This window comes from Scyliorhinus torazame, chromosome 4 (genome assembly GCF_047496885.1).
Source record: "Scyliorhinus torazame isolate Kashiwa2021f chromosome 4, sScyTor2.1, whole genome shotgun sequence".
NCBI lineage: Eukaryota > Metazoa > Chordata > Chondrichthyes > Carcharhiniformes > Scyliorhinidae > Scyliorhinus > Scyliorhinus torazame.
The window spans coordinates 47986486-48004643 of NC_092710.1; the positions used below are offsets into that span (position 1 = coordinate 47986486).

General features: G+C 44.3%; 1 protein-coding gene across 1 annotated transcript; it reads right to left on the minus strand.

Moving 5' to 3' along the window:
- Positions 1 to 5238: 5238 nt before the first annotated feature.
- LOC140411331 (probable G-protein coupled receptor 139) lies at positions 5239 to 11475 on the minus strand. The gene is made up of 2 exons (XM_072500453.1): positions 11322 to 11475; positions 5239 to 6534 (listed from the first exon to the last, which is right to left on the minus strand). The coding sequence occupies exons 1-2, from the start codon at positions 11473 to 11475 to the stop codon at positions 5498 to 5500; spliced, it is 1191 nt and encodes a 396-aa protein (XP_072356554.1). The 3' UTR covers positions 5239 to 5497.
- Positions 11476 to 18158: the final 6683 nt, after the last annotated feature.

The following is an 18158-nucleotide window of genomic DNA, read 5'->3' on the forward strand; positions in this document are numbered from 1 at the left end:
CCCGAGTGTTTGATAATCCCCAAACAGGTCCTCTTTCCTAGTCTTACCTATGTTGTTAGTCCCAACGTGGACCACAGCAACTGGATCCTCCCCCTCCCTCTCCAAAATCCTTTCAAGCCGATCAGAGATGTCCCTCACCCTGGCACCGGGCAGGCAACATACCATGCGGGACTCTCGATCTGGCTTACAAAGGATGCCATCAATCTCCCTAATTATAGAATCCCCTACAACTACCACTTGTCTTTTTGCTCCCCCCTCTTGAATGGCTTCCTGTACCACGGTGCAGTGGTCAGTCAACGCATCCTCCCTACAGCCCTCTTCCTCATCCACACAGGGAGCAAGTACCTCATACCTGTTGGGCAAGGTCAAGGGCTGAGGCTCCTCAACTCCTAAACTCAGGATCCCCCTATCTGCCTCCCTTGCAGTCACACCACTCTGTCCCTGACCACTGTCCAAATTAACAGAACTTATTCTACCGGGTGTGACTGCCTCCTGAAACAAAGCGTCCAGGTAATGTTCCCCCTCCCTGATGTGCCGCAGTGTGTGCAGCTCGGTCTCCAGCTCATCAATTCTGAGCCGAAATTCCTCGAGCAGCCAACACTTGCTGCAGATGTAGTCACTGACGGTCTCAATGGGATCCACCAGTTCCAACATCATACAGCAACAGCACATCACCTGTCCAGCCATATTCAACTAGTTAATTAATTTAAATATTAAAAAAAAAAAAACATTTTTTGTCGAACCTCAAGGTAAACCCGAGCACCAACAAAAACACAGCCCTCTCTGGCCACTCACCCGAACTCAGTCACTCACCTAAACTCAGATGCACTCTGTTCCAATCAGCACTCCGTGACTAAAGGCACTCCTGCCACACCTTTTGTGCACTCACCTCTCCCAGCACTGTCCCGGCTCTCTCCTCCAGCGCTTTTTAAATCTCCCGGCTCTCTCCTCCCGTGCTTTTTAAATCTCCCGGCTCTCTCCTCCCGCCCTTTTTAAATCTCCCGGCTCTCTCCTCCGGCGCTGTTTTCGCTGTCCCGGCTCTCTCTGCTCCCGCGCTGTTTTCGCTGTCCCAGCTCTCTCCTCCCGCGCTTTTTAAATCTCCCGGCTCTCTCCTCCGGCGCTGTTTTCGCTGTCCCGGCTCTCTCTGCTCCCGCGCTGTTTTCGCTGTCCCGGCTCTCTCCTCCCGCGCTTTTTAAATCTCCCGGCTCTCTCCTCCGGCGCTGTTTTCGCTGTCCCGCCTCTCTCTGCTCCCGTGCTGTTTTTGCTGTGCAGCGGGACCTGGGTGTCCTTGTGCACCAGTCGCTGAAGGTAAGCATGCAGGTGCAGCAGGTGGTAAAGTGGTACGTTGGCCTTCATTGCGAGGTGTTTCGAGTATAGAAGGAGGGATGTGTTGCTGCAATTATAAGGGGCCATGGTGAGGCCACACCTGGAGTATTGCGTGCAGTTTTGGTCTCCTCCTCTGTGGAAGGATGTTTTTGCTCTCGAGGGAGTGCAGCGAAGGTTTACCAGACTGATTCCAGGGATGGCTGGACTATCATATGAGGAGAGATTGACTAGGTTAGGATTATTCTCGCTGGAGTTCAGAAGAATGAGGGGGATCTCATAGAGACTTATAAAATTCTGACAGGACTAGACAGGGTAAATGCGGGGAAGATGTTACCAATGTGGGTGTGTCCAGAGCCAGGGGTCACAGTCTGAGGATTGAGGGGAAACCATTTTGGACAGAGATGAGGAGATATTTTTTCACCCAAAGAGTGGTGAGCCTGTGGAATTCATTCCCACAGGAAGTAGTTGATGCTAAAACATTGAATATATTCAAGAGGCGGCTAGATATAGCACTTGGGGTGAATGGGATCAAAGGCTATGGGGAGACAGCAGGATTAGGCTTTTGAGGTGGATGATCAGCCATGATCGTGATGAATGGCGGAGCAGGCTCGAAGGGCCGAAAGACTTCCTCCTGCTCCTATGTTCCACAAAAGGCCACCAGTGAGTCTGCACCGGCCCTTGGAAAGAGCACCCTACTTAAGCCCCACGCCTCCACCCTATCCCCTTTATCCCCGTAACCCAGTATCCCCACCGAAACGGTTTGGACACTGAGGGCAATTTAGGGTGTCCAATCCACCTAACCTGCACATCTTTGGACTGTGGAGGAAGCCGGAGAACCCGGAGAAAACCCCCACACACACAGAGAACGTGCAGACTCCGCACAGACAGTGACCCAAACCAGAAATCGAACCTGGAACGCTGGAGCTGTGAAGTAACTGTGCTAAGCACTGCGCTAACGTGCTGCCTGAAGGCCATTGTCTGCAGGGGGTAAAAGTCAGACATGTTAGCATGGTGCGTACTCGCATGCCCAGCCAGGTCCAACAGGCTGTACTGCAGACTGTGCCCCCACTTGTCCTGCTCCCTCCCCCCCCGGCCACTCCTCCAGCACTCTGCCCTCCACAACCCTGGCTCCATCGGTGCCCTGTGCCTTGGGGACCTATGGCCCTGGTGCCCATCACAATGCAGCATGAAGTAGACCGCTTAGACGCTCTCAAACAGCTCCCCATGAACTAAAAATGTCCAGATATCTGGGGGCCATTTTAGCTGCCCTCCTATTTTCTAAAAGAACAAAAATGGCTTCACATCATTCTCTTCAAATTTGGAAAGGAATCTCACAAACTTGATGGTCTCAGAAAGTAGTCCCACGTGAGAGGGATGGTGAGGGGGATGGGGTGGGTATTTCCTCATCGAGAGAGATATTAACTTGCAGCGACGCCGTCTATACTCTCCTTACCTTTGAGTTGCCAGCTCCATTTCCAATATTCGGAAAAAGCAAATTCTCTTTCCTTTTCTTGATCCCTCCCTCTCCCTTCCTTCTCTTTCTCACTTTCCCTCTCTTTAACATTCCCCACGCTCTCTTTCCCTCTCATGAGCTTCTTCCTCTCTCTCCACCTCCTCGTAATTGTAGCTGCAATTAAATTGACGAGGCCATAGATTTGGAGTCACCATTGAGCTATTGATCCGAGTGCTCAACGGGAGACGCGAGATCCAGATGTTCCACTGACGACTGGATCAGCCCATTTTGTTTGATTTTACTGGAAAATGTTCACTGCTGGGAGCTGGGACCCCAACCAGAGGCGGTAAATGGGTGAGGGTGTCGGCGGACATCTTTCCCCAGCAAACATTTTCAACTGATCCGTTTTAAGGACGCCAAGGTTTCCCCATTTAAATTCTTTCGCTGAAAAAATATTTGGCCATTTTCTTTGCGTTACAATGAGGAATTCGCTGTGCAAATGTGTTTGCTTTCAAATTGGTTCCATTTGAACATACAAAACTGGAGCAGAAGAAGGTGACTGGGCCTCTCAAGACAGCACCAACATTCAATAAGATTATGGATGTTTTGATTGTGTTTCGGTTTTTAAATTCCCAACAACTCTCAAAAACTTTTGCTGCCCAACAAGATCAATTTATCTCTGATTTAACAATATTCAGTGACCCCGCTTCCATTGCTTTCTGAGGTAAAGCCTCAAAGTTGGACAACCCATGGACAGAGAAAAATCAATCTTCTCTAGCCCATAAGGGTGCCTGGATGTTAAAAACAGCGCCCCCTAGATCTCAGCTCAAAAGAGGAAACATCTTTCCACACAGACCTTGTCGATACCATTCAGGCTTTTATATACTTCAAAATTATGCCAAACTAAATTTATATGAGAGAGCTGAATTGCTGACACAGGCACCATGCCACCTGGATTATACACCCAGGTAGGGCAAGATTTATGATGATCAGTCTTTCAGATCTCAATGTAGCATCTTTGCTCCACCTGCGGGAGTCTGCAGGCAGATTCGGTTTATCACTATGCCTGGTGGCATCGAGCTGCCTGCTCCTGTGCTTACACTGCACCCTTACATGGTGCCACCTTCTTCAACATCTGTTGCCAGTTGCATAGGGGAAGAGGAAGAGGGAGCAAGCTTTCCATCTCCAAATGGTTCAGCGACCAGAGGTTGGCTCCAGGCAATGGAGTATTTGAAAATGAAGAGGAAAGCTCTTTCCATCATTTTACAGGGGACAGGGGTGGCAATTTGTGTCGTCGGCGATGTTGCTATGAGGGGTACTCACTTAGAAAGAATGGACATAAAGTCCTTGCTCTCTGTCTCGGTCTGAAGCCTGAATAAGCAAAACTACACGAAACCCAGGGCAATATGAAGCTACAATTTGAGAAAGGAATCCAGTCACTCCTACTTTTTGATCAATGATCTTTGTTGCATCACAACATCATCTATCATTGTTCCATTGTCCTGTCAGTTAGAATGATCTACCTGCAGGAGTTGCTGCTTCAGACACTGACCATCCCGACTGACATGGCCAAGGATCTCTGCTCCCCCTCCCCAAGACCTCCCCACCCCGTCCTCCCACAGCCACCCCACAAGGAAAATGGGTCCTGGTGGTGATGACCAACCTCCACACCGCTCTGCCAGAGTCTAGGCTTGACCACACCCCACCTTGCACGTCCAGCAAATTCACCATCCCCATCTTCCCCACCCCCCACCTTCTGTGTATTCCACATTCCTCATTCCCAACATTCCCCATCCCTGATGTACCACATTCCATACCTTCTCCTGTCGCCACCTTCCCAATCATGAATGTTCCACAAAGGACACCTTTGCCATCCCAACCATCCCATCCCCTAACTTTCCCACCCTCACCATGCCAATACCCCACTCCACCCCCATGACACTAATTTCGCACCCACCTGCCCCAACAAAACATTCCCAACCCCACCCCCTTCCTCGTCACCCAACTTTCCCAATGCCTATTTTCCCATCCCCCAACTTAGCCATTCCTCAACTTGCCCCAACCCACATTTTCAATCCTCCACAATCCGCATCCACTACATTTTCCATCCTGCACATTCTCCACCCTCTCACCTTCCCATTTCCCACAAATTCCAGTCCCACCTGCTCCATCCCGCATGTTCATTAAGCCCATCTTCCACATCACCTAGTCAACCTTCCCACTCCACACACCACCTTTCCCAAACCCGATCTTCCCCATCACCCACCTTCCACAAACTCCCATATGCCACATTCCCCATCTTCCCATTCCCCACCTTCCCAATTACCCAGCCAGGCGTTAAGAAAGCTCGGGACTCAGATTTAATAAAGCGTTTATTGACTCAATGAATATATTGATAAATAAATAAGAATAATGCATTGTCACAGTAATATTTCTAATATACGAACAATTTTGTTTTTCTGTGAACCCGCTAAGTTTTACTTTTGGGAAAATGCGAGGAAATGGGAAATCAAGCAGAGGAGGTAAAGGAACGATGGTGTTTGCTCATTTATTTCCAGCACACCAGGAAATCATCTGACTCCTCTCCTGAAACATTCATATTCACCCTTGCCCATCCCTAACAGTTATTTTGTTTCCCCCACTCCTCCTGGCCTTTCCTTTCCGAGCTACCTGCTTTACCCTCTTGCATTTCAGCACTGCCTCACCATCTGATTGGTCTCAGGTGTGTTGTTTATTAATTAATTTAATAATTGATATAACTGGGTATTTCAGCATGCTCTTCAATTGCTCTCTGAAGTTAGACTGAGTCAGGACGTAAATCAGGGTGTTTGTGCTGCAACTTAAGTTCCGCAGCATATAGGCAACATTTTCAAAGATGTAAAATGAATCATCATCTAAGAAGTCATTCACATCAAAGAAATACAAAACATAAACAAACCACAGGAGGATGAAGCTGCCGGATATGGAGAAGAGTAAAATCATCGACTTCCTTCTGCTCTCCATCTCCGGGTCACTGTGATTATCCCCCACGCTCTGACCTCTCAGTTGCTCACGGACCCGGCTGGTCACCAAAATGTGTCTGACTGTCAGTACGTTCAGCAGCAAAATTAAACCGAATGGTATCAGTGGCGTTAGAACTTTTTCAAATTTTCTGAATCCAATCCAAACAGGGTCAGTAAAATAGCTCCGCTTATTTGAACACATCCATGGTACATTGTCGATAATCCATCTCGGTTTAAATCGAAAGTAGATGGGGATGTTTTTCACAGTGAACAGAATGCCGATAATTGCTAGGACCACAGCTGCAGTTCTCTTGGTGCAATATTTAGATTTCAGCTTCTGACAACAAATGGCGACAAATCGATCAAAAGTGAAAGCGACAGTGAACCAGACAGAACAGGCTATGGCTATACGGAGCAGGACGTAGCGAACACTACACACAGGGGTGATTTTTAGGAAATTCAATGGGAAATAATAATCATCGATTCGGTTTAGTATGACCTCAGTGATAATGACCAGAAGATCCGCTGTTGCCATAGCCACCAAATAGCGTGTGGTGCAGGTGGAGAGGCGGCACTTTCCACGGGAAAGAATCAAAATTGACACCAAATTCACTGTGACACATAAAAAGGAAAAGAGAGTGGAATTACAGAAAATATTGCCTATTCCTGAGACCAGGCAGGAAGCATTAGCCAGGTAATATGTGTGGCTTACAATTGGGTCATAGCTCAATAAATCCAACCATGACTCTTGCACTGTTTTTCAGGCGGACATGAGAATAATCTTCAGACACTCAGCTTCTAAATATGTGCCGCTGTGGGCACGCTCTGAAATGCAAAGAGCTGATTTCTTCAAGCACCCAGTTGATCCTTCTCCTTTCTTCCAGATGTCAAGATCCTGGTCCAGAACACAAAATTGCATTGGTACGGGATGAGAATGGCAAATTTAAACAAAGAAGTGACCGCATTAACATCAAGGAAAATAACAGCAATTATCGGGTAAACAGTGTTTGAACACAAGGAAAAACTTCAACTCATGCCTCACACCTTCCCGATTTCTCTATTCCAACAAAGCAACACAATAAAGTTAAAATTCTACTGATAAATAAAGTTAACAGAACATGATTACTTGCTTATTTGTGCAGACCTTTGGAGAGAGATTGCCTTTCAGGAACAAACTGAAAATTCTTCTGCCTTGTCAGAATTCTCCTCCCAAGCTGACCACATTTGGCAAAAGCGCTGTTCAACTTAAAATTTCTAGCAGACAGCAAAACTACAGATATACCTAGCCTGCATTCATTTTATCCTTGTATCCCACTAAGTTCCATGGCCTGCTTAGCTTGGATTTAGCACCACTCTCCCATAAATTACCGACACTCCGGGGAATCTCCAGCAATCGGATCACAAGTTAATAGCCCATTTATCTGTAAAAAGTAGTGAATGGTCGGGATCAAGCATTTCCCCACCATTTGCCACTCTTAATTACAGCTTTAACAGACATACAGTCTGGATATCACAACATAGATTCTGTAATAATATTACTGCATCAAATATATACCTCATCCAGGCTATTAAAACATTACTGCCTCAAATATAATTATTATATGTAATATATAACAATTTCTACATACCTTCCCCCTAACTAGCAATATGAAGAGATTGTTTATTTTTTAAAGCCAAACTTGCAACTGCCAGTGTAAAAAATCATCCTAGCCTATGTTGAAATCATTGCATTCAACTGATCAACTGGACTCTATGCGAATGAATATGCCGCTTCCCAACAATTTCACGCAAATGCTGCGTTTGTCCAAAAAAACACCTTTTATCAGCAGATTTCTGAACTTTCAGTCAGCTCTTACAAAATGTTGTTTAAAACTAATACTATTGGGGAAACGGACAGGCCCCAAATTTTCTTTGAATACCAGACGGGAACCCAGAGCTCTTTTTCTATTTGTAAAACTGTAAGGAAGGGTACTTCACCCCAGGAATGATAACTCTGACCAATAAGTATAGTCTATGTCAAAACACATGTTAATTTAAACACAGAATTAACAAGATTAGCATCAAATAAATAACTTTGTTAACAGGTCTTAAATAAAATTTTAAAACGTGTACTTACTGTCTGCACCTCACTCACTCATTCCAATTAAACAACCCAATACAGTTCAAATATCATTTCTACGTAAAGTTGACAAAATAGGTTACTTGCTTATCTCGGTGTAGACCTTTTGGAGAAAGAGAGACTCTTTTAACAGCAGATGCAATACACTGCGTCTTAATAGGCCCTGGCAGAATTTGCATAACTGCTGTTCAACATAAAAGCTGATTACACACTGCAAAACTACAGCAATACAAGGCTCGTCCCATTAATTTCATCATTGTATCCCACTATAATATCCCGCCACTTAATCAGCTAGCACAAAATACAATCTCTCATAAATGATCTATTACCCAGGGGATTTCCAGAAACAATAATAATGTTTCATTAACTTTCTGTATGAAAAGACATAAATAGATAGAAACAATGGTTACCTAATGTTTTACTCATCTTAAAATAAGTTTTAACAGAAACACAGTCTGGATATCATAATCAAGGTTCTTTAATAATATGACTGCAACAGATATTACCTTAACCAGACTTTGAAGAGCATTCCTGCAACAGATATGAAATGCAATGGAAATATACCAATTCTGTACATTCCTCACACTTAACCCCTTAACAGAATGAACTAGCAATATGAAAATATGGCTTCATTTTGCATAACATTTTCAACTTTAAACACTACTCATTACTATACACTCACATTGCTCTATATGATACATATCCCCTCATATTTATGCATGAACATTTAAACAGCAGTATAGTACATTTAAGTCTGTCTTTCCCAATTTTGACGTTCCATTCTTCTTTCATCTCAAATGATGATAAAATATCGGCATTCACATTCTCTCTTCCTGCCACATGTATAACTTTCAAGTTAAATTGTTGTAGCAATAAATTCCATCTAATAAGTATTTTGTTTCAATCTTTAAACTTCACCAAATACTTCAATGGATTATGGTTTGTGTAAACAATTATCGCTGATGAATTTGTAGCAACATCAATGCCAAAAGGTTGCAAAGCCAATGCCAAACCCAACGCCTCCTTCTCAATGGTCGAATACATCCTTTGACGAGTATTTGGCTTTTGCGGGGTGGGGGAGCAAACAAGTCTTTCCATAGCTTCTTCATTTTCTTGTAACATAACAGCACCAAGGCCCACATCACTGGCATCAATGGCCACCTGAAATTGCTTGTGGTAATTCGGTGTGATTCAAACTGATGCGACAGCTAGCATAGTTTTCAGTTTGTCAGTACCTCCAAACGGTCAGCCATCCAAAGGAATTTCTAGTTCTTTCTTCCAAGGTCAGTCAGTTGTAAGGTGCCTTTTGTGGTGATTCCTTTATTTCCCATTCCTTTTACTTGGTGGTTATCATTTTGATCATGGATATTTTCTGAACATTTCCCTTTAAGGTGAAAGAGCAAGCAAGGAACTCAAACGTTGTAAAATAATGAACTGTGGAGTTTTTGAACAGCAGAACTCAGACTTTGTGGCACCCGAGAGATCGGAGGTAGGCGGTTCAATTGGTTGGCTGGTAGCCAATGAATTGGCAAAGGGCCATATTCTGCCCGGTGACAGGCAATGATGGGTCCTACCTGAGTGGAATTGTTTTCAGATCACCATAGAAAGGACATTCGGAGCCTGGACGCTGAGTTGAGCAGCTGTGAATATGTATCTTTCTCTTTCACATTCTCCCTCTCGCTCTCTCTTCCTCCATTAATGCTGCCTAATGAGGATGTGTGTACCTGCGGAGAGCTTCTTTAGACTTGGATGAATCTGTATTGAAAACCATTATGGACTGAAAACAAAAACCTCGAACTGAAGGGCTAGACTGTAGAAAGGAGTACGAGAAGGCTAACGTATGAAAAAGCTGAACTATAATACAACCATTTGAAACAAAGACCCTTATCCTTTTACTTCCATCATTGTATTTACACCTTTTTCCCCTCTGTGTTTGTTTGTCAGTCTTGCGTTTGTGTGTACAGAGAGTGGGGGTGAGTAAAAGAGGTGGGTTAGTAATTAGATAATCGTTAACCATTTTTATCTACTGCATAGTTAATTATAGTTATTGTTATTAATTTTTCAAAATGTGTTTACATTTACAAACCTGATGACTGTCGTCTTTTGTCAGCGACAGTCCAGAGCCCGTGGATATTTTCGAAGAATTAATTGTCAATTTAAATTGTGCTGCGACTCAGGGTAAAGTGAGGCTGGAATTGACGGCGCACTAGCCCAGGGTGGCGGAACACAGTGGAACAACCATCATGGTGAAATGTGGCGTGGGGTTTCTGCCAAAAGGGATACAATATCAGAAATCTCAAAACTTCTCTTCTCGTCGATGGCATTGTGAAGTGCCCAATCGCTTTAAGTTTCTCATTCCATGCGTTAATCTGACCATGACTAACAATGTGGCTTCATAATGTGATTTAGCTTTGGTAAACAGACGTTGAGTCAGGTTTACCACCAAATCATCCCACTGTGGACAATCGAGCAAATCCTTCAGATGTTCCAAAAGCTCCTTTCGCAGTGACCTGAACACCACCAAACCTGCAGTGTACACTGCACAATTGTGTAGTCCAGTTAGTCTTCGCAATGTTGCTCACGCATTATTCATTCCAAATGGCACCACTTTATACATAGATATACATAGAATTTACAGTGCAGAAGGAGGCCATTCGGCCCATCGAGTCTGCACCGGCTCTTGGAAAGAGCACCCTACCCAAGTCCACACCTCCACCCTATCCCCATAACCCAGTAACCCCACCCAGCACTAAGGGCAATTTTGGACACTAAGGGCAATTTAGCTTGGCCAATCCACCTAACCTGCACGTCTTTGGACTGTGGGAGGAAACCGGAGCACCCGGAGGAAACCCACGCAGACACGGGGAGAACGTGCAGACTCCACACAGACAGTGACCCAGTGGGGAATCGAACCTGGGACCCTGGAGCTGTGAAGCAATTGTGCTAACCACCATGCTACCGTGTTGCCCCAACCACTTTAAACTGATGCATGCCATTTGGGGCAGCACGGTAGCCTTGTGGATAGCACAATTGGTTTACAGCTCCAGGGTCCCAGGTTCGATTCCGGCTTGGGTCACTGTTTGTGTGGAGTCTGCACGTCCTCCCCGTGTGTGCGTGGGTTTCCTCCGGGTGCTCCGGTTTCCTTCCACAGTCCAAAGATGTGCAGGTTAGGTGGACTGGCCATGATAAATTGCCCTTATTGTCCAAAATTGCCCTTAGTGTTGGGTGGGGTTACTGGGTTATGGGGATAGGATGGCAGTGTTGATCTTGGGTAGGGTGCTCTCAAGAGCACTTGATGGGCCGAATGGCCTCCTTCTGCACTGTAAATTCTATGATCTATGATCAAAAGCCAGAATCTCCTTCACCCTTTCTGTTAAAGGTACTGCTCAGTATACTTTTAGTAAATAAACTTTGATATTACACTTTGCTTGTCCAACACACAATCGTTTCATTCCATCTGGTTTTGGTACCATCAGAATAGTTGATCTCCAATCATTGTAACTGACTTCAATGATATTCTTAAGCATGCTTGCAATCTCCTTTTGTATCTGCGCGATCTTTGTATCTGTAGCCATCTAAAATGGCTACCTGCAAAAGATCATGGGAATTGTGGTCAGCTTGAACACAGACAGGAACACAGCCTCTGTGTATTGTGCAAAGAAGCCAGGCCTGACTGAAACTTGTACCCATAAAGAGTCAATCACCATTTCCGCCAGGACAATCAAGTTTGAATTAAGGAGTTACAACAGTAGCAGACGAACCGGCGCCACTTGCCATTAGTTGTAAAGGCCGTCGTGCCTATGACAATGGTAGCTAGGACCCGCCCAGCCACTGAGGTATCCGCCCCCTAATTGGCCAGGATCAATGAGGGTGATCGGAACTCTATTGATCTATTGGATCTGGAGTTCGAACCACCCCAAAGGGCGCGAAAGCCCAGGGGGATAAGAAGAACTGCAAACCGAAAGATCGGCCTCTTTTGGACCAGCCTGTGTGAGACCAATTGCAGCATATCAACTAGCCAAGTTCAAGGACCCACGATCACTACCTGAAGGACGAGCCCAGCCGCGACAAACCTGAAGACTTCCAACCGACCCACGTGGACATAGTTAAAGGCCTGATCTCTTGCACAGAGCCGGTCACCCCGAAGTGAAGTAAAGGTCATCTTAGTGATTAGGTCTAGTTTAGTGCGTAAACTAAATATCATTGCATATAGAAATAAGTCTTGTGTTATTAATAAACTGTCTTTGAACTAGTACACCAGTCGTGTGGTCATTCAGTCAATATAGGAAACAGCTTGTGGTTCACAGAGAAATAAAGAAGACAACACAGTCAAAATGTTGGCAGCACGGTAGCCTTGTGGACAGCGCAATTGCTTCACAGCTCCAGGTTCGATTCCGGCTTGGGTCACTGTCTGTGCGGAATCTGCACATCCTCCCCGTGTGTGCGTGGGTTTCCTCCGGGTGCTCTGGTTTCCTCCCACAGTCCAAAGATGTGCAGATTAGGTGGATTGGCCATGATAAATTGCCCTTAATGTCCAAAATTGCCCTTAGTGTTGGGTGGGGTTACTGGGTTATGGGGATAGGGTGGCGGTGTAGACCTTGGGTAGGGTGCTCTTTCCAAGTGTCGATGCAGACTCGATGGGCCGAATGGCCTCCTTCTGCACTGTAAATTCTATGATAATATGGATGTTGTCTTTAAAGTCTGATTCCACTTATCAAACGCCACCTTTCTAAAGCTCCTTCTGATGCTGGATGATGCACTTTATTCCTCAGCTATTAATAACTTCCCTGAATAACGTTGCGATAAAATTGGATCCCTGATCCGACTAGATATCTTTTGTTAGCCCGTATGTGGCTAAAACAAAGTTAAGTCCACTACAACCTTCTTTGCTGCAATATTTTGCAACAGAATTGCTTCCGGAAATCTAGCAACCACACCCATTATTGTCAACAAACATTGATTACTTTTTATCATCTTAACAATTGAGGCCTCAACAAATGTTTACTCAAATGCAAGAATGGGTATTAAGGTAGCTGGCTTGCTTGTTGTTTAAGATTTTCCAATACCAATCAAGTATGACATGTATGGCAAAGTTCAACTACATCCCGCTGCAGGACAGGCCAATGAAAATGTTTTTGTATATTTACTGGAGTTGTCCTTACTCCTAAATGACCCCCTACAGGAATCTCATGTGCTACCCACAGAACTTCATTTCTATATCGCACTGTTAATACCATGTGATCAAGCGTTGACCTTTTATCATCAACCTGAACATTTAAAGGGCTTCACTTCCTTATTAATATATTATTTATTGTGTAATAACACTCCTGGCTACTCAGATTCTATCTCTGTGTATACTTTCTGATCAACTTTATCTCTGAATTCCTCTGTTGTAATTCTCCTAATTTTCTGGAACTGAAGATATGCGGAATTTTCCGGTCCACCAGTCCTGCACGTCGCACCCCCGTCGGCAGCAGGATTCCCCATTCCCGTAGCTGGCCAATGGAGTACCCGATTGTGGGCCGACCCTCGCCGTCAGCAAACGTGGTGTGGGTGTGCTACCGGCGGGCCGGAGGATCCGCTGACAGAGAATTCCACAGCTGACCTCCACCCTCCACTTGCTCTTGTTCTTTATCAGTCATCTGGTTAAAGGCTGGACCTGATAAATGAACCTCAATCTCGCTATCCGTACTCCTTGTTTTCTCCGCCTCATGTCTGAACCTGTGACTTTGTGATTTTATTCCCACACAATCTAGTAACACCACTCGGATATGATTCTTGAAACACCTCAGTCGCTTCACATTCCACTGCCTTTCAACCACAGTAGGCATCACTCGCTATATAATTACCCACAAAGGACTGGACCTGCCTGTAAAAGATAATTACCCTGCAGCCACTTCACCAGTTTTACATAATGGAATACGACACACTTCATTGTGATCCCACATTTTACCACTTTATCGGGCAATTTTAATCTGAACTACATACCACTGTCTCTCACCCATTAAAGATTGACTTCCTCCTGTATGCCTGAAGGTCTTAATCTCTTTACATACCCACCTTGTCGACATGTGTAAACCCTACCCCACATCTAAAATATTTAAACAAACCAGACACCTTCCTAACATGCACCCTCTGAGCCAGTGTGCAGTATTGTGCATCTCTTGAGAGGTAACCACATTTTTTTCCCATTTTAATAAACCCTGTTAGTCTTCTTAAGTTTTTATCTTAAGACATCAACACCGTGACTTTGTGGATCCAAACTTATTACAATGAAAACATTGAACTTTTCTTCAATCTCTTCCACACCCAGACGATTCCTTTCTGACCTGAGCTGACGTGATTCCTTCCATAGATTTCTAAACTTTCATCCATAGGAATCTGGCACTAGTCCATATGCATTTAATTGGCTTTTATCACCTCATCATAATCCCTAGATAACTCCTCTGCTAACAATGCAAACACTTCACTCGCTCCATCTAACAATTTTGTTTGAACCAACAATACCCACATTGTATTTGGCTAATTTCTCAACGAGACAAAAGACGTTTTTCGACATCTTTCTCGTCAACCGTAGGAAGTTCATGAATATATTCAAACATTTTCACTCGAGGCTTTTGACAAAGAGGGGTCCTGCCTTCCTCTGAACTTGCCTCTGTAGTGATCTCTGTATATGTATATACATAAAGGGTTAATGGTTAGTCAGTACAGTCAACTGATCACTAGAGGGCAACACTAATAGGGGGTATAAATACAGGCTCAATCTGTTTCCCCGTTCTCTTTGGGTGTGTTGTGACTAGAGAACAGAAGCGTAGAGGTAGCTCAGAGAACAAGTATAATATTCATAGTTAATCCAATCCTATCTTGTTTAATTTAACTGCTAGTAAAAGTAGTGATAAAAGTATTGAAGAATCAAACTCACAAGTTAATTGATTAGTTACTCAATAAATTATTCGCTATCACGAGATGACTTTGAGTATTCATCATCATCAAAGTTAAGAACTTCTCGGCATAAACAAATGTGTAACACACATTACTTCAAGTAATATAACATGCTACCAGGTGAAGTAATATAATACAACAGCCTCAACGTCCGCATTTAACTGCAAACTTTTCAGTTTGTAATCTATTTGCAGATTCATTTTCCAAAGTTCAAAATCTCTCTGCTTGCCTTTTCCCTCTACCGTTGCTGCTCTTTCCTTTACCTTTTCTTCTTCGTTTGCCTCTTTCCTTTTCATCCCTTGCTCATCTTTCCATTTCCACAACAAGTTTCCTCATTTCAATTTTCTTTTGAGGAGCTCAAGCTTTTCCTCCATTTCAAAATGTTTCACTCGTAATTAAATTTTAGCTAGTTCTAGTGATTCCGAATGATGCCTTTGGTGAATTTAAATGCTGAGCTATCGCTTTAATTATCTCCAACGTCTGCACCCCTTCAGGTGAAGTCAATTGCAGTTTGACCGCCAAAGCCAAAAGTTTTGTTTTAACCACTCTTTGCAAAACAACTAGAGTAACCTCTTCCACACCCAGGAAACTCGTCCTCACTGAAAGAGTAATCTTACCAGTAAATTCCCCCTTAAACTGAGTGATCACTCTGATTAATAAGTATCCTTTATTTCAAACAAACTTTAATTTAAGAATAGAATTACCCACATTTAGAGCAAAGAAGATAGTTTTACAATTATCAGTTAAAGAGCTCTTAAACATAAGGGAAATCTCAAACTGATGCCTTACACCATCGCCATATATATTCCAACTAAGCAACCCAAGATGGTTCAAATGCCACTTAGAAGTAAAGTTAACACAACGCTTTCCCTGCTTATTTGTGCAGACCATTGGAGAGAGTTCCCTTTCAGGAAGTCTGAAAATCCTTCTGTCTTATCAGACTCTTGTGCCCAGCCAGACTGCATTTGGCAAGCCTGCTATTCAACTCAAACCTTCTGGCAGACTGAAAAACTGCACACAGATCTGGCTTCTCCCATTGGTTATATAATCTGTAGCCCACTAGGTTCCATGACCTGTTTAGCTAGGACTGACCACCACTCCTTGTAAAATTATCTGTACTCCAGTGAATCTCCAGCAATCAAAACACATTTCCATTGGTTGCTTGAATTTTAAATAATCAAGTGGTTGTCATCAATAATGGCCACGCCTTTTACAACACAGAAGCACAGCTTTAGCTGATATAGAGACTGGACACCTTAACATAGATTAGTTAGTCACATTACTGCCACAAACATAACATATATTATGTAACAATTTCTGCATTCAGCACGCAGACCGAAACCAAAAAACAGCTTGTAAGCCGTTTTCCAGGCACTTTTTAAAATGCTGTGATTTCCAGGAACAGCAACAACCAGTGTCCTTGAATTAAACAATAATGTTCTTAATCCTTCGTGATGAAAGATTTTCTGTGACTAAAGCAGCCATGAGAAGGTGAATTCCGGAAACCAGCGCATGTGCATAATTTCAGAACTTCATTTGTTATAAACCCTTACCTGGAACACCAATTATGGCAAGTATCAAGTAGTATATTTTCCTGACCATCTGAATTGATCGATGCATTTTCTGTGTGGAGTGAATCTCTTCCGTTGAGAAGCAACCAATGTCTCTCAATTAAACTGCATTCATTTTATACTCTCCAGGATCTCTCCAGGGAAGCTGAGGTTAGAAAACGGTTCAAGTTGTTTTTTTGTAATTTCCCACAAACAAGTTTCGACAGCTGAATGAATTCCCTTGTAGAAACTCTGTGATGCAATTGTACTCCACCTCCTTACCACAAGAGTGTACAAGTCCCATCACATGTAATAAAAAACAATTGGAAGCTGTATTAACCAGCATTAGAATCGTTCCTGTAAACAGCATGATTCCCATATTTAGATTTCATATAATTTCACCCAATGGCCTTTGTCTTTATTATTTTTTACATTATTTTTATTCAAAATTTTTGTCAAATACATAATTTTTGCATAACCGTGCGCAACCATTAACAGAACAAAATGAAGTAAAAGTTAATCATATATACAAAGAAAAGAACAATACAACATAACAATTCTCCTCCCCCCACCCTCCCCGGGATGCCGCTGCTGCTGAACATTACTGCTCTACTAGAAAGTCGAGGAATGGCTGCCACCTCCGAGAGAACCCTCTCAAGGCAAACTTTATTTTCTCGAGACTGAGAAAGCCAGCCATGTCACTAACCCAGGTCTCTACACTCGGGGGCTTTGAGTCCTCCCACATTAAAAGGATCCGTCTCTGGGCTACCAGGGAGGCAAAGGTCAATACGACGGCCTGTTTCGCTTCCTGAACTCCCGGAACGTCTGACACACCAAAGATCGCTATCACTGGGCTCGGCACCACCCGCGTGTTTAAGATCTTGGACATTGCCAGAGCAAAACCCTGCCAGAAACCCTCAAGAGTCGGGCATGCCCAGAAAATATGGACATGATCTGCAGGGCTTCCCGCACACCTCGCACATTTATCCTCAACCCCAAAGAGCTTGCTCATCCTGGTTGCCGTCATGTGTGCCCGGTGGACCACCTTAAACTGGATTAAGCTAAGCCTGGCACATGATGATGAAGAATTAACCCTGTTTAGGGCATCCGTCCACAGGCCCGCATCTAGCTCCTCACCTAGCTTCTTCTCCTATTTACCGTTAAGTTCCTCCACTGGGGCTTCCTCCGCCTCCTGAAATTCCTGGTAGATGTCCGACACCTTCCCCTCCCCTACCCAGGTGCCGGAGACCGCCCTATCCTGTATCCTGTGTGGGGGTAGCAGCGGAAATGACACCACCTGTGTTTTTAGAAATGCGCGTACCTGAAGGTATCTGAAGGCAGTCGCCCAACAGGCCGAGGGGGAGGAGGTGCAAAGGAGGTTCCGCATAAAGCCTCATGTGTACCGGTAGCACATGTGATCCCAGGACCTGCCGGATCGAGCATGCCGTCTAAGACATATCTACCAGATCATGGTGCATCTGGCACCCCGGGGGAATGGGGGAGTACACCCGCTCCCATTGGCCATCAAGGTGATGGTCGCCCTGATCCTTTATGAAAAGGGGAACTTCCAAGCGCTGAGTGGGGGCTTGTCGTGAATCTCACAGAGCTCGGTGATTGATGGGATGCATGTCACCCTACGAGCTCCGGTACAGGACAGGCTGGTCTTCACAAACTGAAAGAGGTTCCTCTCGATGAACGTGCAGCTGGTGTGTGACCATGAGATGTGCATCATGCACCTCTTCACCCGAAACCTGGGCATTATGCAC